General features: G+C 45.9%; 2 protein-coding genes across 3 annotated transcripts in view; one reads left to right on the top strand and one right to left on the bottom strand.

Moving 5' to 3' along the window:
• The window catches only part of SLC25A18 (solute carrier family 25 member 18), a 28414-nt gene extending 11943 nt beyond the window's left edge, over positions 1 to 16471 (top strand). For both annotated transcript variants that reach the window (XM_039250018.1, XM_039250019.1), the window contains 9 exons: positions 5022 to 5121; positions 6377 to 6499; positions 6746 to 6801; positions 7906 to 7996; positions 10334 to 10452; positions 13518 to 13680; positions 14473 to 14627; positions 15232 to 15307; positions 15703 to 16471. In XM_039250018.1, coding sequence (XP_039105949.1) covers positions 5102 to 5121; positions 6377 to 6499; positions 6746 to 6801; positions 7906 to 7996; positions 10334 to 10452; positions 13518 to 13680; positions 14473 to 14627; positions 15232 to 15307; positions 15703 to 15844 — 945 coding nt within the window. In that variant the 5' untranslated portion in view covers positions 5022 to 5101 and the 3' untranslated portion in view covers positions 15845 to 16471. The remainder of the gene's footprint in view (positions 1 to 5021; positions 5122 to 6376; positions 6500 to 6745; positions 6802 to 7905; positions 7997 to 10333; positions 10453 to 13517; positions 13681 to 14472; positions 14628 to 15231; positions 15308 to 15702) is intronic.
• A 980-nt stretch (positions 16472 to 17451) lies between these two features.
• The window catches only part of ATP6V1E1 (ATPase H+ transporting V1 subunit E1), a 33580-nt gene continuing 26801 nt past the window's right edge, over positions 17452 to 24230 (bottom strand). The window contains exons 7-9 of the mRNA XM_039249989.1: positions 22860 to 22954; positions 19252 to 19339; positions 17452 to 18042 (exon numbers count right to left, since the gene is read on the bottom strand). Coding sequence (XP_039105920.1) covers positions 17980 to 18042; positions 19252 to 19339; positions 22860 to 22954 — 246 coding nt within the window. The 3' untranslated portion in view covers positions 17452 to 17979. The remainder of the gene's footprint in view (positions 18043 to 19251; positions 19340 to 22859; positions 22955 to 24230) is intronic.

The following is a 24230-nucleotide window of genomic DNA, read 5'->3' on the forward strand; positions in this document are numbered from 1 at the left end:
TATATCCTGTCCTTCTCCCCTTTGGTCCCAAAGGGTTCCAGATGTAGATCCTCATAATTCTGTATCCCGGTGCTTGAATAATTAGTATTACCACCCCAGTATTCCCCAAACACTCACTTTACAGAGAGCAGGCAAAATATTACCTACTGGCCAGTAGTCTAACGCATAGAGCACACCCGGCTCAGTCAGGCATCCACTACACTTGATCTTAGTTGTGAATTCGAGCCCCATGTTGGGTATAGAGATTACTAAAAAAAGGAAATTAAACAAGGTGCCTGCGCAGCTTAATAGGTTAGGCATCTGCCTTTGGCCTAGGTCATGATCTAACAATTCATGGGTTCAAACCCTGCATCAGGCTCTGTGCTGTCTTTGGGTCCTCTGTCCCCTTCTTTCTCTCCCCCTCCCCCGCTTATGTGCATTCTCTCTCTCTCTCTCTCTCCCTCCCTCTTTCTCTTAAAAATGAATAAATAGGGGTGCCTGGATGGCATGCTGACAGCTCAGAGCCTGGAGCCTGCTTCGGATTCTGTGTCTCCCTCTCTCTCTGCCCCTCCCCTGCTCACTCTGTCTCTCTGTCTCCCAAAAAAAAAAAAAAAGATTCTCCCTTGGGGGGGATTCTTATTTTTAAAAAAAGAATAAATAAATACTTTTTTAAAAATCCTAAAAAAAAACAATTTTTAAAAAGGCTAAATATTTTAATCAGTGTCCATTTGTTTACTAAATTCTCTGGCAGTGTAGGGAGCTCTTTGGTCAGAAAAATGTCTGCCCCAGGACCTGGCTTACCAGAAGAATTTCCCCTGCCAGGGATCCTTCAGGTTCTACATGGAGAGAAAAACGGTGCCCAGGAGCGCCCGGTGGGAGGGTGTGCTGTATCACTCTGGAAGTCTATTCCTAGCAGGCCTGGAACCAGTAGAATTTAAACTCCGAAGAAGCAGGGACCTTGTTTTTGTTCTTGGCTGCATCCCTGCTGCCTGAAACTGTGATCACCGACATAGTCAGCACTCCCCACGTGTTTGCAGGGTGACTAATATGTACAGATTGCCTGAGGTATTGAGCAAGTATGGACCCTGTTGCCAAGTTTGGGGTTTTGGGGGTGACGACTCCTTTAAAACCTTCACTGGCTCTCTGTCAGTTTCCTCTTTATTGACTCTGTTTGCTAATGCCTTTACCCGCGCCAGAAATCTTGTGTGGCCCAGTCCTTGAATACTAAGTCTGTTCAAGGGAACTGCCATGCCAGGGACTTACAGTGGCCAGTACCGGGGGAGGGGGGCGGGGTGCTCTGCAGTGCACACACACGCTACACACCAACAGACAAAGGCACTTAGAGGTGGAGACATTATCACATCTGCCTCGTGGAAGCACTATGGCCCTGGGATTGGGGTGTCCCGAATCTCTCTGGCTTCTCTTAAATACCCCTATTCCAAACACCAGGGAATCGCGCATTGTTAAACTAATTTCATTCTAGAAAAAGCAGGGAATATGACTGCAAGATACCCCATTATTTGAATCTCTGCTTTCAGACTGACAGGGTTTCTTAATGTCCCATTGTTTCCTACCTACTTTTAGGGTGGCGATTCAGGATTACAACACATCTTTCTCTCCTAACAACTTTGTAAGTGTCTCAAAGAACAGCTGACACACTTTACTCTCTTGACATTTTGTGCCTGGGGGGCTCAGTTGGTTAAGCGTCTGACTTCGGCTTGGGTCATGATCCCGTGGTTCCTGAGTTTGAGCCCCGAGTCAGGCTCTGTGCTAACAGCTCAGAGCCTGGAGCCTGTTTCGGATTCTGTGTCTCCCTCTCTCTCTGCCCCTCCCCCACCCATGCTCTGTCTCTCTGTCTCTCTCTCTCTCTCTAAAAAAAATTTTTTTCCTGACATTTTCCCACAAGTTCCCTAAAGCTCTGGCTTTTGGAGGCACGTGGTTCGAGCCTCACCACACAAGAACTGCCAGCCTCTCAGCCCGGGATGGGGTTTCTTTACAGCCGGTGCCCTGCTTTCTCTGAGTCCACCTTCAGGCTTCTAATTTGCAAATCCTCACTCCCTTTGCCATTTTAGAGGATAATTAAGTCTCTTTTGGTTGGGAGTATCAGAAACACATTCTAGCAAGTTAAGTAATAATGACCTCACTGATTGACAGGACACTTGAGTGTCTCACGGAATCCAAGGACAAGAATACAACTGGCACCAGGAGCAAACTGGAAACTGGGATTTTAAACAACGTTAGGACTATGTCCGTCTTCTGTTTCTCCTCCAGATATACTTGCTTCACTTTTCTGTTTCTTTTTCTACAGACCAGCTTCCTATTTCTCCAACAGATCCAAGTGTTACACGTTCTGGGTCCAAACACCATGTTCAAAACTTCCAGTTTCTCAGACAAAAAACTCCGGTGTCCCCTTAACTAGTCCTGTGTCTCTTGCATCTGTTCCATTAGGAAATCCTGGTGGCCTTGCCTTCAACATCCATCCATAATTAACCACCTGTCATCCCCTCTCCTCCCTAACCCCCAACAAGCAGCCTTTACCTCTTGCCTAGGTTCCTGCAATAATTTAATTGATCCTTCTGCTTTTATCTTTTTTTTTAATTTTTTTTTCATTTATTTATTTTTGAGAGACTGAAAGAGGCAGAGCACAAGTGGGGGAGGGGCAAAGAGAGAATGAGACACAGAATCTGAAACAGGCTCCAGGCTCTGAGCTGTCAGCACAGATCCTGACTCGGGGCTCGAACCCACAAACTGTGAGCTCATGACCTGAGCTGAAGTCGGACACTTAACTGAGCCACCCAGGTGCCCCCTTTCTGCTTTTATCTTGAGCCCTCTGCTGCCTATTCTCAACACAGCAACCAAATAGTCCTAGCAAGAGCATGTCATTTCTCTGCTCAAAACTCTCCAATTGTTTCACTGTTCATTCAGAATAACAGCCAAAGAGCTTCCTTGGCCTTACAGGGTCACACGTCCACCCATTCTCTCTCCAACTTTGTCTTTATTGCATGTCCCCGTTCACACTTCCGGGCTACATCACTGTTCCTTCTGCTCACCAGTCTTTGCACTTGCTCTGCCTTAAGCATGCTTTCCCACATACCCGCATGGCTCGCCCGCTCTCCTCTGAATCCTCAAGTCACCTCAATCAATCCTTTCTGGGTTAAGCCATCAAACACCCACCCCACTGACATTTTCCTATCTTCCTTCCCTTCTACATTTCTTTCTCCAGAGAATGTATCAGTATCTGGTATCCTTAGGATTTAATTTCATTTTTTAAATTTATTTATTTTGAGAGAGAGAGGGAAGGAGAGAGCACATACATGGGGGGAGGGGTAGAGAGAGAATCCCAAGCAGGCTCTGTGCTGTCTGCTCAGACTCATGAACCCTGAGATCATGGCCTGAGCTGAAGTCGGATGCTTAACTGGCTGAGCCACCCAGTCAGTTTTACTTACTTCATTTATTGCCTGTCTCCTCCTTTAGAATTTAAGCCCCTGAGAACTGTATCCCCAGACCTGGAACAGCCAGTGCCTGGCATCAATAAATTTTTTCTGCATGGATCAATATACACCAAGAGAAGGACAGATCTCTCTCTGTTCTTCTCCAAAACAAAACACTTGGAGACAACAGAAAATTGCCGAAAGCCTCAAGGACCAATGAGGAGCAGGGGACAGGAGTGGGTGCATAATGCAGCTTGAAGGGAGCCTGAAGAAGGAGGCTCCTCAGAGCTTAAGCCAGCCTCCATTAAAGCACCCAGAGAACTCTTCCTGACACTGCCCCGCTGGGGTCAAGTAGGACCCTCCCCAGAAACTGTGCTAATTCCTATTATTGTAGCCTTAACTTTTTGACACTGTCCCTGGTGCCTTCCATATGTATCCATTATAAATAAGCAGCTTAGTCTTTCAACAGGATCATAGGAAGTTCAGAAAACACATTTTAAGAGCCAAAGAATAACTTCGGAACATTTCATGTGTTTTATTGTGGTTCAGGGACCCTACAAGAGTCCATAGCAATTCTTTTTTTTTTTTAATGTTTATTTATTTTTGAGAGACAGACCATGAGCAGGGAAGGGGCAGAGAGAGAGAGGGAGACACAGAAACCAAAGCAGGCTCCAGGCTCTGAGCTGTCAGCACAGAGCTGGATGCAGGGCTCGAACCCACAAACTCTAAGAACATGACCTGAGCCGAAGTCGGACACTCAACCGACTGAGCCACCCAGGCGCCCCCATAGCAATTCTTAAAATCCCTGTTTCGTATCTATCAGCTTCCCTCCCCACCGTTCCCAGGCACTTCTTCCAAATGCCCCAGAACTCCTCTTCTTGAGCCTAGTGTGGGCCCATTCTCTCTCTCTCATCACCTTTCTTCTGATCTCAATCCCCAAAGTCCAAAAACGTCCATGAAGGTGTGCCTGGGTGGCTCAGTCGGTTAAGCATCCAACTTCCGCTCAGGTCATGATCTCGTGGTTCGAGAGTTTAAGCCCTGCGTCGGGCTCCGTGCTGACGGCTCAGAGCCTGGAGCCTGTTTAGGATTCTGTGTCTCCCTGCCTCTCTGTCCCTCCCCTGCTCATGGTCTGTCTCTCTGTCTCTCAAAAATAAATAAACATTAAAAAAAAAAAAAAAAAGAATTGCTATGGACTCTTGTAGGGTCCCTGAACCACAATAAAACACATGAAATGTTCCGAAGTTATTCTTTGGCTCTTAAAATGTGTTTTCTGAACTTCCTATGATCCTGTTGAAAGACTAAGCTGCTTATTTATAATGGATACATATGGAAGGCACCAGGGACAGTGTCAAAAAGTCGAGGCTACAATAATAGGAATTAGCACAGTTTCTGGGGAGGGTCCTACTTGACCCCAGCGGGGCAGTGTCAGGAAGAGTTAATAATGTTCTGTCTCAGCACATGCGAGGTTTCTCATACCATGAGGCCGGTGTTGTTCTGAGCACATTCTAGAGGAGGAAACCGGCCCGTGGAGGCTCGTCAGAAAGGTGGCTCAGGTCCGTCTCCACTGACCCCCATGTTCTTTCCACTCTGCCATGGTGGGCCACAATCCAGGACCAGACACCACATCTTCCTCGGCCAGCCATCTCCCTGAGAAGCCAGCAGCCCGTGTCCTGGGACCCACCAGCAGAATAATGTCCAGCCAGGATTTGAGGTAAACTGGCTGAGACTCTCTGGGCTGGGTTTCTGTGGTAACAAGACTTCATTCAGCTTCTCTACCAGATTCCTGAGTCCTGGGGAGGAGCAAGCAAGGCTCCTTTCCCCCCACTATTCTTTCTTTCTTCCTTCCTTCCTTCCTTCCTTCCTTCCTTCCTTCCTTCCTTCCTTCCTTCCTATCATCTCATTGAACTACATCTTCTCAGACTGAAAAATTTCAGTCACAATTCTATTTGTTTTCACAAAGTTCTTCTTTGTTTGCTTATCAGGGTTCAGATATGAGAAAATCTATTACCTATCCCTACTACTTCCAAATCTACCTCCAAAGATTTTGCTCACAGTCTGCCCTTGGCCTGAAAGATAAGAAGATATTACTAGGTTCCAAGGAGACTAGGAAGCTTTATTTTCTATTTTCAGTCTTCCAAAATTCCTGGATAAGGGGGCTCACATTATATAAAGTGTGACTTTTTCTTTCCTTTTTTTTTTTTTTTTTTTTTTTAACTTTTGGCTAGAATCAGATAATCTCCATACATTAACCCTGGTTATCTTGCACTGTCTAGAAGCCAGTTCTCTTATTATAAATAATAGCTATCATTTAGCAAGTGCATTAACTTATTTAATCCTCACAAAATCCCTTGAGGCCAGTTTTACAGAGGGAAAAGCAAAGGATCAGGGAAGTGAGGTAACTTGTTTAAGTAAACAGCATAGCCAGGATTCAAATTCCATTCTGCCTGATCTTAAGCCAAAATAAAATTGCAATCTGTTTGAAAACTTTTCCTCATGTGGCTCTAAAGATGGGGATCAGCTGGATCACCCAGGCCCTGGGTGAAAGCTGTGAGGGACTGCTCTGAGGCGAGCTGACCTCCTGCACCCTGGTACGCTCCCAGGGGGCAGAGTTGGCACTTTGGGCCTCCTTTCCAGAAGCCTTTGCAGCATCGTAGCTTCAGGAACATTTCCCTGGAGTGGTTAGGACAAGATGCCCGAGTCCTGGCAAGCGCAGTGCCTCCGGAGAGAACGGCCTGACACCTTCCCTGTCTGTGGGGGAGGGAGCCCCAGGTTGGCCCAGGAGGTGCTGCAGATGGGGAAGCGGGCTGAGGAAAGGCGTCTCTGGTGTGGTGCTGAGGTGGAGCTGCTGTGGAGCCCCACCCCCATCTAGTCCTGGTGTGCGCTTTCTGCAGCCAGCCCCCCTCGGAGCTCCTGAGTCTCTCTGCCTCCCTCACTTATTCTTTGCCTCCCTCCTCCGCACGGCCTAGTATTACAGCAAAACTCATCAATGGAGGTGTGGCAGGGCTTGTTGGGGTGACCTGTGTGTTCCCCATCGACTTGGCCAAGACTCGGCTGCAGAATCAACATGGAAAAGATATCTACAAAGGAATGTAGGTATTGGTGAGGGGAATGGGGTGGGCAGGGAGAAGGGGGGCTCCCAGGGAAGGAATATGGCGCCTCATTCCTTCCTGTCTCTTTATTTAGAGAGTGAGTGCGTTATGGGGGTGGAGTGGGGTCAGGGGAGGTGGTCCACTGGGGTGTGCCCAGCAGGATTAGGACACCAGGGTGGGGGAAGGGGGGCTGATGGAGCAGCTTCTTGCTCCCCACTGACTTCATTTTCTGGCCTCTGCTTCTAGGATAGACTGCCTGATGAAAACTGCCAGGGCGGAGGGCTTCTTGGGCATGTACCGAGGTGGGCTTATCATGCACCCCTGGGGGAGGCCTGGCTGGGGCCAGGTGAGAACACAGGGTACAGTACAGGGCACCAGACTTTGTGGGTTTATAGAACATTGGGAACTGGTGTTTCTTCTGCACAGGGAGCTCCTGGGGCAAGCAGGGCCTGGGCTACCAGGTGATCCTAAGCCACATTTGCTTTTCACAAGCCCCCATCTTCCTTCGTGGAGACAGAGGCAGTTGTGAGGCTTTAGGGAAGCCCAGGAGCCCTAGTTTCCATCCTGGCACCACTACTGCCTCACCGGGTGATGCTGGCCCCCACATTTCTCTTCCCCCCACTTCTCATTCAGGGCTGATTGGGTAGAGGCTGCCTGGGAAGAGAATGGAGAGGGTTTTGAGCTCCTGAAAGGGAGCTACTGGATGGCTTTCCCTGACACAAGCCAGTGCTGTCCCTGGCTGTGTCCCCACACAGCCATGATGACGGATTGGAAAATGGATACCAAGCTGGCATTTAGGAGCTGATGTGCTAGAACCCCTGAGAAATAAAGTAAAAATCTCTGTGACTCAAAGAGCTGCCAGTGGGACTGGGCTAGTAAAGCACAGAGTAATGGAAACCGATCCCTGTCCCCCAGAACCTTCTTATCGGGGCTTGATTTGGGGAACTCTTCACTTATCATCAGAGATGGGCAGCACTAGCAAGGACCAAAATAACTTCCTTATAACTGCACCAGTGAGCCCATAAAGGAAACACATACGTGAAAGAGGGAAATGTGGAGGGAGGAGAGTCAAAGTAGGGAGATGAAAAAAAAATTCATGTTTCTATAAAATAGGCTGAGGAGCCCTCCTCAAAAATCCTTCCCTCCAAGACTCCAGTTACTCCCAGAACCCCCCCTGGCTAGGTCTGAAAGGAGGTTGCCTATGTGAATGGCAGACTCAGAGAATTGTTCCTTTTTAAAAAATTTTTTTATTTAAATGTTTAAGTAAACTCTACACCCAACATGGGGCTTGAACTTGAATAACCCTAAGATCAAGAGTCACATGCTCTACTGACTGAGCCAGCCAGGTGCCCCAAGAATTATTACTTTTCAGATGGTCTTAACTCATCCCGGTTCTTTACTTGCAGGGGCTGCAGTGAACCTGACCTTGGTCACTCCAGAGAAGGCCATCAAGCTGGCAGCCAATGACTTCTTCCGGCAGCTGCTAATGGAGGATGGGTATGGCCAGGTGGGGGGCTGTGGGATGGAAGTCCTTCGCCGTATGTCTGTAGTTTGGGGAGAAGGTGACAGGGAGAGGAAGGTGCTGGCTTACCTGTCTGCATGTATCTAAACGTGCACACAAATGGCTGAAGGTTGGTTAGTGTATTGTTGGGCAAGTACAAAGTCAAGGGGAAAATGAGCTGGTGTAATTCGAAAGTTCTAGATGATAGATGATAGATAGAGAGAGAGACCATTATAAAATCTATATACACAAATATTTATCAACTAGCTGATGAACATTTTTTTGGTTTTATTGAGCCGTAACTGCAGTACCACACTGTAAAGTTTATACAGTGTATAATGTTTGTACTGTATAATGACCTCATGTACATATCCTGTGAAATGTGAGTTTAGTTAACATCCATTACTTCACTTAGTTACCAAAAAAATTTTTTTTCCTTGCAGCGAGAACGTTTAGGATCTGTTCTCTTAGCACCTTTCAAGTGTACCACAGAGCAGTGTTGACCATAGTCATCATGCTGTCATTGCTTGTTAATCTTATACCTGGAAGTTTGTGCCTACAGACCACCTTCACCTAATTCCTGTCCCCCACCACCAGCCCCCAGCCTCTGATAACACAAACCTGGTCTCTTTTTCTATGAGTTTGGATTTTTTTTAGATTCCTCATGTAAACAAGACCGTTGAGTATTTATTTTTCTCTATCTCCTAATCTCACTTAGCATAATGCCCTCAAAGTCCATCCATCTCTCATTTGGCAGGATTTCCTTCTGTTTTACGGCCGAACAACATTGTAGTGTGTGTGTGTGTGTGTGTGTGTGTGTGTGTGTGTGTGTGTGTGTGTATACTTATCTGTCCATGAACGCATGGGTTGTTTCCATATCTTGGCTGTTGTGAACAATGATGCAGTGAACATAGAGGTGCAGATACTTGTTGACATAGTGATTTGTCTCCCTTGGATAGATACCCAGAAATGGAATTACTGGGTCATGTGGTAGTTCTCTTTTTAATTTTTAATTTTTGAGGAACCTCCTCCATACCATTTCCCATAGTGGCTGTACCAATTTACATTCCCACCAGTAGTGCACAGGGTTCCCTTTTCACCACATCCATGCCAGCATTTACATTCTATCTCTTTGATGATAACCATTCTAACAAGTGTGCACTGATATCATATTGTGGTTTTGATGTGCATTTCCCTGATGGCTGGTAATGTGGAGCACCTTTTCATGTACCTGTCATTTGATTATCTTCATTGGAGGCGCATCTGGATGGCTCGGTTGGTTAAGCATCCCACTTTGGCTCAGGTCATGATTTCACAGTTCATGAGTTTGAGCCCCATGTCGGGCTCTCTGCTGACAGCTCAGAGCCTGGAGCCTGCTTCAGATCCTATCTCCTCCTCTCTCTGTTTCTCTCTCTCTCTCTCTCTCTCTCTCTCTCTTTCTCTCTCTCTCTTTAGAAAATATCTTTTCAGGTCCTTTGCCTGTTTTTAATTGGATTATTTGTTGCTTTTTGCTGTTGAGTTGTATGATTTCTTTATATATTTGGATATTAACCCCTTGTCAGATATATGATTTATATGATTTACAAATATTGAATCCCATTCCATAGGTTGCCTTTTCATGTTGTTGATGGTTTCCTTTGCCGTGTGGAAGCTTTGAAGTTTGAAGTAGCCACGCTTGTTTTTGCTCAAGTGGCTGTGCTTTAGTGACCCATGTCAAGGAGCTTTTCCTCTGCATTTTCTTCTAGGAGTTTGATGATTTCAGGTCTTACATTTAAGTTTTTAATCCATTTTGAGTTAATTTTCATAAGTGGTATAAGATAGGGGTCTAGTTTTATTCTTTTACATGTGAATATCCAACTTTTCCCAGCACAATTTATTGAGGAGACTGTCATTTCTCCACTGAGAATTCTTGGCTCCCCTCGGGGGTTTATTTCTGGGCTTTATATTCTGTTCCATTGATCTATGTGTCTGTTTTTATGCTGATGAATTTTTAAAAATCAACCCCCACACACTTTCTAGTATTCTCTGTGCCTCCCATTGCCCTAGTGATATTGCTGAAGGGATCAGGGACCGTCAAATCCCCACAATAGGTAGTTTCACTGTAGTAGCTTCAACTTCTATGCAGGTGCTACCTCCCTGACAGCCGCTTTTAATGTAGTTTCATGTTTTAAGGAGGCTGAGTTTGAGGGCCAGGTGATTATTTACCCAGCTGATCTGAACATAGCTAAATAGCATGCGTGGATAGTCCCAACTACCAAGGGAGGGTAGATGGGGCGGGGGTGGGGTGGCAGACCTTGCCTGTCCCTGAAATGGCCTCGCTCATGGTCCCACAGGATGCAGCGGAACCTGAAGATGGAGATGCTAGCCGGATGTGGAGCTGGGATGTGCCAGGTGGTGGTCACCTGTCCCATGGAAATGCTCAAGATTCAGCTGCAGGATGCTGGCCGCTTGGGTGAGGCCTCTCCCGACTCCACATGAGATTATTGAAGGGCTGTGATCAGAATAGATCTCCCCACATTCTGCACTCATTTGCTAGGCTGTGTTACTGAATCAGGTTTCTAGGTCAGTAGAAGTCTTTATTTTTTTAGTTTTTTTTTTTAATGTTTATTTACTTATTTTGAGAAAGAGAGAGCATGAGTGGGTGAGGGAGGGTCAGAGAGAGAGCAAGTTCCGAACTGTCAGCACAGAGCCTGACTTAGGACTCAAACTCACAAACTGTGAGATCATGACCTGAGCCGGTATCAAAGAGTCGGACATTTAACTGAGCCACGCTGGAGTCTCTCTTTTTTTTTTTTAAGACTTTTTATTTATTCATTTTTTTAAGTTTATTTATTTATTTTGAAGGGGGAAGAGGCAGAGAGAGAGGGAGAGAGAGAATCCCAAGCAGGCTCCGCACCATTAGTCAGAGCTCAACACAGGGCTCGAACTCCCAAATGAACTATGAGATTATGACTTCAGCCAATATCAAGAGTCAGACACTTAACAGACTGAGCCACCCAGGCACCCCAAGAGTTTTTATATTTTTAAGTCACCTCTATACCCAATTCAGGGCTTGAACTTACAATCCCGAGGTCAAGAGTCACATGCTCTACCAACCAAGCCAGCCAGGCACCCCTAGAAGTCTTTTGTTTTATGGTTACTATTCTAGATTTTAACACTTCCAGGTTTAGAACAAGTAACAGAAAAGAGAAACTTGACTGAGAGGGAAAGAAAATTCCCTAATATCTCTATCATATCACCATGACATTTAGGCTTGATTTCCTAAAGATTTTAAGAAGTGTCAACAGCCTGATCACAGATATTCCAGTCAATAGACATTCTACTATGCTCCAGAGCTGGCTGTTAGTGGGAAGGCCTAATAAGGGATGAGAGAACCATTCCTATTGTTTTTGTTTTCTCTGTCTAAAGCAGACAGTGGGGAAATAATGCCCATTGATAAACTATTTTTTTGTAGTTGTTTATTGATTGATTGATTTAAAAAATTTATTTAATGTTTTATTTATTTCTGAGAGAGAGAGACAGCGTTAGCAGGGGAGGGTCAGAGAGGAGGAGATACAGAATCTGAAACAGGCTCCAGGCTCTGAGCTGGCTGTCAGCAAGCACAGAGCCCAATGTGGGGCTTGAACCCACAAACCATGTGATCATGATCTGAGCTGAAGTCGGACGCTTAACCGACTGAGCCACCCAGGCGCCCTATTTATTTATTTTTGAGAGAGAGAGAGAGAGAGAGGAAGCAGCAGAGAGAGGGAATCCTAAGTAGGCTCTGTGCTGTCAGCACAGAGCCCAATGTGGGGTCCGAACCCACACACCATGAGATCATGATCTGACCTGAAACCAAGAGTCAGACACCTGATGGAGCCACCACGCACCCCTGATTAACTACCTTCTTAAAGCTAATTGTTTGAGGTCTGCACCTAGATCGCTACAGTAACTAGCTTCTTACTATGAAACATTGCCCTGCTGGGTATCAAACAAAATTGAGATATGAAATAACTGCCTTTTATTAAGACTTATAATCTAGACCAAGCTTCTCAAGCAGCGAGAATTAAGAAAACAGTCACACAATTTCAGTGCATTAAACCCTGTGGTCACTAATGGAACTCACCCACATTTGAAATGCTTATACTTGAAATGCTCAGGAAAAAAAAAATGCTGTTCTATTTATTCGATGTTTAACTCATCAAATTACGGGTTCTGAATGATTCAACTAAAATGAAGAATCAAATTCTATAAAATGATGAAGGGTATAGAGGCCACGCTCACCTAATCTTGGAATACTGGAGGGAGGAGGCACCTCTGGAAGTCTGAAGGAGGAAGTTTCTGGACAAAAAAAATTTGCTGCCTTTACACATTAGGCAGAAGGTACATGGGACTCCAAAGTCCCAAAGTGCAAATAGGATGAAGCTATGTAAATAGCTCAGAGGTGGTTTAGAAATGGCACCCAGATCAGAAGCAGTTTTAGCAGGATAAGGACCCGGCTGGCGGCGGGGAGACAGGCGGCTCTAGCTTCCTGTGAAGGGAGTCAGGCAGGCCGTGGCTGTGCTACCTTGTGTGGTAGGGACAACAGATTGGATCCTAACCATCTTAGAAAGATTTCCTTGATGCCAAAAACTAACGTTCTAAAATTAGAACAGGGCCGCCTGGGTGGCTCAGTCGGTTGAACATTGGACTCTTGGTTTTGGCTCAGGTCATCATCTCGTTTGTGGGATCGAGCCCCGCATCAGGTTCTGTGCTGACAGTGTGGAGCCTGCTTGGGAGGCTCTCTGTCTCTCTCCCTCCCTGCCCCTCCCCTCTCGCATGCACTCTCTCTCTCTCCAAAATAAATTTATTTATTTAAAAATTTTTTTAAACGTTTTGTTATTTATTTTTGAGAGAGAGAGAGTGTGAGCAGGGTGAGCAGGGGAGGGTCAGAGAGGAGGGAGATACAGAATCCGAAGACAGGCTCCAGGCTCTGGGCTGACAGAACAGAGCCCGTCACGGGGCTTGAATCCACGAACCATGAGATCATGACCTGAGCCAAAGTCAGATGCTTAACCGACTGAGCCACCCAGGTGCCCCTAAATAAATATATTTTTTAATTAGGACAATCTAGGGGGCCTGGCTGGCAAAGTCGGAGCATGCAACTCTTGATCTCAGGGTTGTGATTTCGAGCCCCACGTTAGGTGCAGAGATAATTAAAAAAATAAAAAAATCTTTGGAGCACCTGGGTGGCTCAGGCAGTTGAACGGCAGTCTCTTGATTTTGGCACAGGTCTTGATCCCAGGGTGGTGGGATCGAGCCCCGAGTTGGGGGCTCAGTGTGGAGCCTGCTTGAGATTCTCTCTTGCTCTCTCTCTCTCTCTAATTAAAAAAAAAAAAAATTTGAAATAAAATTAGGACAATTCTCAGAATTCTAGTAGGGATGTCAGGCCTGCCTCTGAGGCGTCCCAGGAACAGGAAGTGGGGGCACACTCCCATGAGTGTTCCGCAGCGCCTGCTGGAGCCTGGCGCGTGACAGCATCTGTCCTGTCCCTTCCAGCGGTCCATCGTCAGGGCTCAGCCTCGGCACCCCCCTCCAGGTCCTACACTACCCGCTCGGCTCCCATGCACAAGCGCCCGTCTGCCACACGTATTGCCTGGGAACTACTTCACACCCAGGGCCTGGCTGGTCTCTATAAGGGTCTGGGTGCCACTCTCCTCAGGTGAGCCCTTCCTGAACTTGGGACACAGAAGGGCCCCAGGGAACAGAGAGGGGCCAGCAGAGGGACTGCCTCTCCAATCTGTTTCTGCATTCTTCCTAGAACAGTCAAACCCCAGAAAGCAAACTATCTCTATGCTTCCTGTTTGGTCAAGAATTGGGCAAAATTGCACAGGGTGGGTACCTGGGAGACGAGTTTGAGGCCCCTGCTCCAGTAACCAGGCCCCCATGAGTACTGGGTGTTCTGTGGTCCAAAGGCACCTAAGAATGTCCTGTGTACAGAGGACTTTGGTTCATTTATAAGTGAACAGACCCCTCATTTTACTTTGCTACTTGGCCAAAATCCTTAAAGTTGGTCTGAAGTGCCCTGGGCCAGGACGAGAGTTTTCTTGCATTACCTAGGCAAGAGATGAATGAACTTCACCTTCCTGCCCACCCCACCCCCTCAACACGTAGCTTCCACAGCCCTTCACCAGCCACTTGCTCGACTCATTACGTCTAACCTGTCCACCCTTTCTCATTGAATGATCCGCCAGCCTCTGCACCAGCTGCTGGCTCCGCACTAATCGCTGCAGGTGCTAGTAGGGCAGAGTAATAAGCTAGGGGGCGGGGAGGCAAACCCACCTTCTCCCTTACACTTTTGCCCACATTATCACGGGTGCCAGAGGAACGGGAACTGTGGGCTTGTCTCTGACCCTCTGCGGGGCTATAAAGCTCATGGGAAGGCATGCGCATGACCTTGGGTGGGAGCCCCCGAGCAGCGGGTACCTCAGGGTTTCTTCTTCCTCTCCTGCAGAGACATTCCCTTCTCCATCATCTACTTCCCACTATTTGCCAACCTTAACAACCTCGGGTTCAACGAGCGGACCGGGAAGGCCTCCTTTGTTCATTCCTTTATGTCAGGCTGTGTTGCAGGTTCCGTAGCCGCTGTCACAGTGACACCTCTGGACGGTAAGTGCATTGGCGATGAGGGGCCTTAGGGGTTGCTTTACAAAGGAGACAGCTGTATAGTTGTCTGTAGGATAAATAGGAATCTGCCGCTTTCAGGACAGAAATGAAACCGTTCCAACCTGAAATCCCTCTTGGGTCACAACCTGTGGCCACTGGCAAGAAGCTCACCAAGAGTCTTACCAGATAAAGCGGGGACAGGGAGACCTTCGCTTTATTTCTTATCACTGACAAGTCCCTTCCCTTCCTAGGTGCTGATTTCATTCGTTCTTTGTTCCTCGGGTGGGGGTGAGGGGTTAAAATCTAAAAGGCTAAAGGGCGGAATTAAGCAGTATGGGAAGAACACGCTTCTCCTATCCTCAGGGCTACACCCGGCTCCTCCAACACCCGGGTGGACTTTTCTGTGGTAGGAGTCACCTCCCACTTTCCTATAGAAACTATGTCGTTTCTGATTCCTCCAGGAAGATCTAGTCCAAATCACGCAATGGCAGAGCTGGCCCCAGGACAGTCTTCTCTACGCTGGCTCTGCTAGGAAACCACTTCAGGTGGCGGATAGGACGCCAGAAGCGAGACGTGCATTACTAATTCTAACTTTTGCTTGATTTAGTTTTGAAAACTCGAATCCAAACCCTCAAAAAAGGCCTGGGTGAGGACAGCTACACCGGGATCACCGACTGCGCCAGGTGAGAGCCCTGTGGCCGCTCACAGGCTGCGGCCGGGCCGGTTCCCCTGCATCCATGTCTGGCCGCACCGCACACTTGGTCACCGCACTGCGCTCACCTCCTAACAGAAACAGGATGTAGCAGGAGCTTTTTCCTCCTTTGCATCCCTGCAGCATCTTTCTCCCAGGGTCTAGGCAGATTAAGCCGCTTTCCCAGGGCCTGGCCCGGGGGGGCTTGGTAACCAGGCTGCACACACACCACGGGCAGGGCGGGGCGCCCACATGCCCGGGAAGTGATCTCGCTGTGGAAAATGACATCTACCCTCCGTGGAGAGATGTGCACACATTGGAGGGGAGCGGATCACTTCACACCGTCTGCAGTGCACCCAGCAGCTCACGGCTCTTCTCTCTCCGCAGGAAAATCTGGACTCAGGAGGGACCATCTGCCCTCATGAAAGGAGCAGGCTGCCGGGCCCTGGTCATAGCCCCTCTCTTTGGGATCGCCCAAGGGGTCTACTTCATTGGTATTGGAGAGCGGATCTTAAAGTGTTTCGAGTAGAGACAGCTGGACAGCTCAAGTCCCTTTACTTGCTGCCAGCTCTCTAGCACATTCTACTTAGAGAGGGATGAGCAAGACGCCCCCCATGTCATCCTGTCCTCTAACCTGTAGTGCTACCTCACTCTCTCCCTTTGTGACGTCCGCATCCATTTTTTGGTGGGGTTATAGTCACCAGGGAGCTTCAGAAGCCCCTAATCACCTACCTTTCAACGGCAAACATAGTATGTGCGTGGGGTGTATTAACTGCGGGACCCTAACACACAGTAAGATAGAGGGGTGGTTTCTCCATTTTACATTTCTACTTGACACTCAAACTCCGCACACTTGAGTCAGTTTGAAGACTTAGTGTTAATTCTGAATTAAATAGCTTATGGTTAGTTCTAGCACTGGTTTGGGGGAAAAGGAAGATCAGAAGTTCAAGGGGACCATGAAAGCCCTCAAAGTCAGCACCTCGTTTGAAACCAAGCAGATCTTTTCAAGTTGTGGCTAGCAGAGGCATCAGGCTGACTCTGAGTGGCCTGGGCATCAGGGCGGCTGTCCTGGCCGGCAAATCCTCCCTGTGCCGCACAGGCTCTCACAGAACAATGTCCATGGAACATGGTTTTAAATAAAATTGATTAAACTCTCGTCGTGTGATTAGTGAGAGCAGCAGACCCGCTGCAATGGTTTGCCCTCCACCTTTGCCCGTCCATTCCAGAACCAAACTGCATGAAAATGAGCTCTGAGGCAGGTCTCTATCATGTACTCTTCAAATCACCACTCAGGAGGTCAGAGGGCAGCCATGGGGATACTTTATCTTTCCGTTACGCTGGGTTTGAAGTCCTGACCCCATCATTGCCTAACCGCGTCACCTTGAGGAACGGAGTCCGCTGTGACAGCTCCCACACACCTCAGTGCCTTCCCATGAGGGCTGCCACAGAGAACCGCTCTCAGCGTGCGGGCTCAAGTCTTAAGTAAAAAATGTCTGTCTGCTCCAAGAGTTGGTATGTACATCTGTCCCCACCTAATCTCACGTATGTTAATGAAAAAACGGCCAGCCTCAGTAGACTCATTCTCTCCAGAGAGGCCCACATTGGAGTCCGGCTGCAGAGACAGACCCGAGTTAGATCCCAACTCTGCCTCGCTGTAAGATGTTGGGTAGTTCTTAGTCGTCATCTGAGAAGAAACAAAGAACGACGAGAGGAGGAAAAGGACCTTTGTGAAAGGACTTAGGCCTAACACACAGTAACCCTTCTCCTCCAATAAGCCCCTAGATGCTTTTCTTTTCTGACCATGCCAAAGCTAGTAAAACTATTTCCTCAATAAAACCGTCGAACCCTCTGGAGGATAGGTAATATTGAACACCTGTGTGTGTGGTATGTGTGAAAGATCCTAAGGGGCTACAAGGAACACCTCTGGAGAAGGGCCTGGTAAAAGTGAGCAGGAAGTGCCAGAGGACACAGAGGGTTAATGGTTTCAAGTAGTGACAGCTGTCGAACAGCAAATGCTACAGGGATTAGGAAAATGCTGCCTTTCTAGATAGCTCAGGAAGAACTGGACCCTCTCAAACCACACACCTGTAGAGCCTTGCATAATAAATCACAATGAAATCCATGTAAACCTTTTGTTTTAATAAATAAAACATATTCATGGCTTAGATTTTAAATCACATTTACAGATGAGGAACACTTCTAGGCCCGAACAGGTTAACAGGGAAGCTACTACTGCTAGAAGGAATGCGTGCCCCCGCCCACCCCCCAGCGCCATGCATTTTAAGCCTAAAAGCAGAGACTTAATATCAGAGAACACCATACACGTCACCCTCTAGAGTGGAGAACTGAAACCAGAGGAAGAGCAAAGACTTGGTGAAGCTCCCGTAACCACCATCTGATACCCTCACCTCCATGCTACAGAAGCGAATGAAAGCTGTGCTACTTTTAGAGACGCTAGAAGGTTTCCTGATTACATTAAGCAGAACTTGCTCTCATTGTTAACAATTAGGCCACAGGCATTAGCTACAGAAGGGTATCCACTGATAAATACAGAATATTAGGAGAGCGAAGAGGAAGCCACACAGGTATCTTGTTTCTTCAAATATCAGAAACTTCCACATCACAGCCGGAGAGCAATGGATCAACTCCACCTCTCCCGAAGGCTTAGTCCAAAAACTTCCTGTTGGCATTTGCACCAAATAAGGCTCCCCGTACTTCTGGCATCATCTGTGAAGAAATAAAGTCTTTAATAGGTAAGTGTTATCAATAGGAAAATATGGAAGAACTGCACATCTTAACTGCAAGTGGCGAGTCACTGACCCCTGTGTGGCTGGGAAGGAAATCACAAAGCTAAGTGCATCCAATCTACAGAATCCCTGGAGAGAAACTTAACCAATCACAAATTTGTGGTTATGGCTGACTGCTTAAGAGGACGAAGAAAACAACAACAACTAAAACTAAAGCCATTAATTATCCATTTACTTATTAAAATGATATTTTAAGCCGCCTTCTTTTTTTTTAAAGTAATCTCTACACCCAATGTGGGGCCAGAACACACAACCCTGAGACCAAGAGTCGCACACTACTGACCGAGCCAGCAGGGCGCCCTTACCGCTTAAGGCTTCTGTTACTGTGTAATGTAGGGAGAAGAGAGGATTCCTTAACAATATTCTGAATCACCTATGTTCTTTCTTTCAACAAAGTTTCTGAGTGCTTACTATGTGCCAAGCAGAAAACACATAATGCAAGTTTGTGACGAGGCACTTGGTCATTATGGCAACTGAAAAATCCTTAGGATTTAAGCTCAAACTTCTAAGGTTATGAACAGGCCACTAGCCACATGTGGTTACTGTGCATTTGAAATGTGGCCAATGCAACCACGGGACTCGTTTTCTAATTTTACTTGAATTATTCAGATGTAGTGGCTACTGTAATGAGAAACACAGCTTTAGGGTATAAGTAACCAGGAGATGATCTGCAAGGTCAAAGTGCTTTCACTGTAAGACAAGTCAGCAGCCACCGCAGCAGACTACCACCACTGAAAGAGGCGCCGCATTTTGAGACAACTGGATTTTCCTGGAGCTCATTTGTGCAAAGCTGGAAACATCTGAAGAGCCAGCAGCACTATGGGAATTCCTTTAAACAACATTTACTTTAGATCCCACCATTCTTACTAGAGAAAGGGACTCTGCTAAGCATCTCTACATGGAGTAAAATGTTTCTATTAGAATCCTAAATAAATAAATCCTCATTTGGCCCCAAATCCACTCTCATGTAAATGGTATCACCTCAGTAAATGCCACTAAATGCCCACTACCCATTCAAGAAAATGTCACAAAATGTGGACAAACTCAAATTCCAGGGAATGGACATATGTTCTCTGTACCACTTCAAAGCAACAACAGACCAACTAATAAGAAGTATTCCCACACTTACCTGCTGGGCTATGAGATCCAGCCGGCTTTCTAGGGTATTGGAAACTTTTATTTTACGATCTCCATTATAGATCTCAACTCCACCAGCTCTACAAAGAACACAGGAAATAACAATTTTTATAGATTTGAGTAAGAGAGACACATGGTACCTTTACTTTCTTCTCTTGAAAGAAAACTGTTTTGGTGTGTGGTGTATCTAAATAATATAAGGGACCAATAAACATAAGCAATAAGCTTAAAAGTAATTCAAAAAGCCTCTGAGAATTTAAGGTATGGATGGTGATAATAACTGTCATTTACCAAGTGACTGCTATGTGCCAATCTCATTTTATGCTTAGCACCTAATTTAATTCTAACCACCAGCCCTCCCCAACAAAATGGAAAGGGGAAGGATTTAGTTACATTTTGCAAATCAATGGAGTCCTTATCTGAATATTTCTCAAAGATCCAATCCTGCTAATTACCAGCAGGTACTGATAAAGCAATTTTCACAACTGCACTGTATATCAGATTATAGGTACCACAGCAATCTTGTGCCAAACTAGACCTTAGAAAGTCCTGCCTCTGGGGCACCTGGGTTGCTCAGTTGGTTAAGCATCCGACTTCAGTTCAGATCATGATCTCACGGTTTGTGGGTTTGAGCCCCGCATCGGGCTCTGTGCTGACAACTAGCTCAGAGCCTGGAGCCTGCTTCAGATTCTGTGTCTCCCTCTCTCTCTGACCCTCCCCTGCCCATGCTGTCTCTAGCTCTCTCTCAAAAAAAAAAAAAAAAAAAAAGTCCTGCCTCTAGGGGCGCCGGGGTGGCTCAGTCAGTTGAGCATTCAACTTCAGCTCAGGTCATGATCTCAAGGTTTGTGGGTTCAAGCCCTGCGTCAGGCTCTGTGTTAACAGCTCAGAGCCTGGAACCTGCTTCTGATTCTGTGTGTGTGTGTGTCTCTCTCTCTGCCCCTCCCCCACTCACGCTCTCTCAAAAATAAACAGTAAAAAAAAAAAAAAAGTCCTGCCTCTAGAGCCACCTAGAGGACTAATGGCTCAGTCCATTAAGCATCCAACTCTTGATTTCAGATCAGGTTGTGATCTCACATAATCTCATGGTTGTGAGATTGAGCTCTGAGTTGGGCTCTGTGCTGAGTGTGAAGCCTGTTAAGATTCATTCATTTTCTCTTTCTCTCTCTCTCCTCCCCTCCCTCCATCCCTCTACCCCTTCCCCACCTATGCAAGTGCACTCTTTCTCAATGGGGGGGAAAAAAGGTCTGCCTCTAAACACAACTCATTTCTTTTTCCTCTGTGTGTTTATTTTTGTTTAGTAATTTTTTTTAAAGTTTATTTATTTATTGAGAGAATGAGGGAGCATAAGCAGGGGAGGGGCAGAGAGAGAGAGAATCCCAAGCAGGCTCCACACTGGGCCGGATGAGGGGCTCCATCTTATGACTGAGAGATCATGACCTGAGCCGAAATCAAGAGTCTGACACTTAACCTGAGCCACTCAGGTGCCCCAATTTTTATTTACTCTTGTTTAGTAATCTCTCCAACATGGGGCTCGAACCTACAACCCCAAGATCAAGAATCACATGCTCCTTTGAGTGAGTCAACCAGGTGCCCCAAGCCACAACTCACGTCTGTCATTTCTAAAGTTTCTAGCACTTAGAGGCTTAAGGCATATAATAGGCCAGCTCTTAAAAGAATTCCCCTGGAATGACATTATTTTACCACAATAGAGTTTTATCAAATAATTGTATTAAATAAGCAAGCTGTATGACAAAGCCTGGGAAAAGATTTTGCAAATTTTCTTTGTAAAGTTTTAATGGACTAGGACGTTAATATTATTTTCTTACTCTATTCTTCCTCCCCTGGCATTTATTTCTTTGTTAAATCTATCTTTGGTTTCTCTAAACAGACTAGATCCTTCATAAGGACACGGTTGGTTCTTTGCTGAAATCCTGACCCCAATGTCTGTGACAGAATTCTCTGTCCTCAAAGAGGAAGTAAGGGAAGGAAGACCACCACTGTCTGAGAATATCGACTGTGTGCCAGGCACTCACTGAATGGAAAGCCTAGGGTTGCCCACGACTTCTGTCTTCATAATAACCCCACCAAGGTCTTGGTATCCTCACCAATTTACAAATAGGAAAACGGGTTTAAAGAGATTCAATAAAATGAACTGACTGAATAAAACAGTAATATTTAAAATTCTACTTTGAATTAGCACTAGAATAAGTCTGCAGTTCCTTATCCACATTTCTGAAATTCAAAAAGCTGTCAGAACAAAAGTCTAATTAATTTGTGTGTCTCCACAAGCTGAACTGATCTCTAGTCAGTGGCAGCAAATGACTTAGTGAACCTTTATGTGTTTTTCCCTTGTAGTGTGATTATTCCTAGGTTCCCATTCAGAAATATGAATGTATTTGATCACAGGATGATGCCTCAGACCCTTTTGGAGACATCATGTAACATGTAGCATGTGTACTTTATTGCTTTTCTAAACACATATTCAAAATATCTGGCCCCCAAAAGTTTCAAGACTAAAACACATTATTTACCAGGCTCTGAACTAAGTGTTTTATGTCCTGTGTAGTTAATCTCCATTAACAATGATCATCTGCTGTTGAATGTAGCAGGCACTGCATTAAGTGCTGTACGGATATTATCTCATTTAAGCTTCCAAGAATTCTGTGAGGGAGGTGCTACTGCTCCAATTTAGAGGTGAGGAAATAAGTCTCCAAGAGACTAAGTAAGTAGTCCAAGAGCACCTAGCTATTATGTGAAGAATCAAACCTAAATCTGACAACAATACTGAAGCTTTTGGCACCAGCTTATATCTCAGTTTATAACACATGTACAATCTCATCTCTTCTCGGTTCATGAAACAAAAAAGCTAAAAGCATTGATTCCATTTTACAAATTATGGTAATCAGTCTCCAGGTCCCATAGCTAACAAAAGGCCAACTCGGGATTCAAACCTATGTCTGGTGCTTCTTCAACCAGGTTCACGTGTCTCAAGGACTCTCTGCAATGTCAGTCAACGTGTGCCTACCCAGCATGAGACACACAGGCGCAATCAAGAAAACGACCTTGGCTCTGACCTTGTCAGGAGTTCCTATTACCTATCCCAACTGCCCCAAGCTTCTCAGGGATGCTGAAGAAATGACTGGTCATTTCCTCACAGCAGGAAGTACCACTGGTAATTGCAATTCTATATCTAAGGAACCTAACTATTAGAAACTTTTATTAGTCTACACAGTAGTCACTATTATTTGGGATTACTTTTCTTATTTCTAAGAAACTTAGAAGTGACAATTCTCTTCCTTTGCATCCGATACAGAGATGTGGACCCAGCTTTGAGTTCTGGGTAAAGAACTAGTGCTGCCTCTCTGCAGCATAAACTAAGTGCCCACAGGAAACAGGACGTTGAGAGTATGTCTAGCCATTTAACAAGAGGGAACACCACAGTAGTGACAGAGAAAAACGAGCAACAATTACAAGTGGAACACCACCACACCTCCGTTCCTATAGTAAACAGTGCCTCACAGAAAACTTTCAGAGAGACTCAGCACAGAGGCCATTCTCACAGTGAAAGAAGCTTAGATGTTAAAGCAGCATACTCCTTACATTTCCTCAGGCAGGTAGGCCTCTTGATCAATTTGGACATCAACATCTTTTTTGGTGGCGATTTTGTACATAGGAATTGCTTTTTGCACTGCGGCCTGGAAAAACAGAAAACAAGAGGTTTAGTAGACACCAGGCAGCAGGCATCAAAAAGATCAGCCAACTATACAAGGAAGGGTATTCCTACTTATTTATCAGGTAAAAGAAGAGATGCACTGCTGGTGGAAACATAAATGGTGTAGCTGCTGTGGAAAATGGTATGGCAGTTCCTCAAAAAAATAAAACTCTGAATCACCATATGATCCAGTAATCCTACCTTTGGGTATGTACCCAAAAGTGAAAGGAGACACTTGAACGGGTATCAGTACAACCACGTTCACAGCAGCATTATTCACAATTGCCAAAAGGTAGGTAGAATTCACCCAAGTGTCTAACAGATGCATGGCTAAACAAAATGTGATATATGCAGACAATACAGCCTTAGAAAGGAAGGAAATTTGGGGTGCCTGGATGGCTCAGTCGGTTGAGTATCCGACTCCGGATTTCGGCTCAGGTCATGATCTCACAGTTCCTGAGTTCCAGTCCTGAGTCGGGTTCTGTGCTGACAGTGTGGAGCCCGTTTAAGATGGTCTCCTTCTCTCTCTGCCCTTCCCCTCCTCCGTCTCTCAAAATGAATAAACATTTTTTAAAAAGGCGGGGAGGAAGTTCTGACACATGCTACCACATGATGAACCTCAAAAGTCTCACAAAAGGACAAATACTGTAGGATTCTAACAGTAAAAGGTACCCAGGGTAGTCAAATTCAGAGACACAGAAAGTAGAACGGTGGCTGGCAAGGACTGGGGATGGGGGAATGGGGAGCCAGTGCTTAATGTGGACAGAATTTCGTTTGGGAAAATGAAAATGTTCTGGAGACGGATGGGGCGCTGGGGTGATGACTGCACAACAGTGTGCATGTACTTAAGACCACTGTACACCTAGAATGCTAATCTTATACTATGTACATTTGACAATTTTAAAAACAAATGAGCACATCAGGAGAAAAAATAATGCTATAATTAGTGTGATAAAACATAATTAGTGGATTGTGAGTAGGCATGTAAATAACATTTTCTTAAAAGGAACTTCAGTTGGCAGCTCAGGCCTGCCTCCATAGAATGCTTATCACCCTGGCGAACTATCCAGTAGGTCTAGCTTTCTGTCTTACAAGTTCCTACACAGGCTGTAAGCACAAACGTGGATCTGGGTTACTGGCATGATTTATAAAGCAGAATCACAATTTATCTTTTTATTTTAGAGAGAGAGCATGTAAATGTGAGAGCAGGGGGCTAGAGAAGGGCAGAGGAAGAGAGGGAGAGAGGGAGGGGAGGGGGG

This window comes from Hyaena hyaena, unplaced genomic scaffold (genome assembly GCF_003009895.1).
Source record: "Hyaena hyaena isolate Hyena2069 unplaced genomic scaffold, ASM300989v1 scaffold_368, whole genome shotgun sequence".
Lineage (NCBI taxonomy): Eukaryota > Metazoa > Chordata > Mammalia > Carnivora > Hyaenidae > Hyaena > Hyaena hyaena.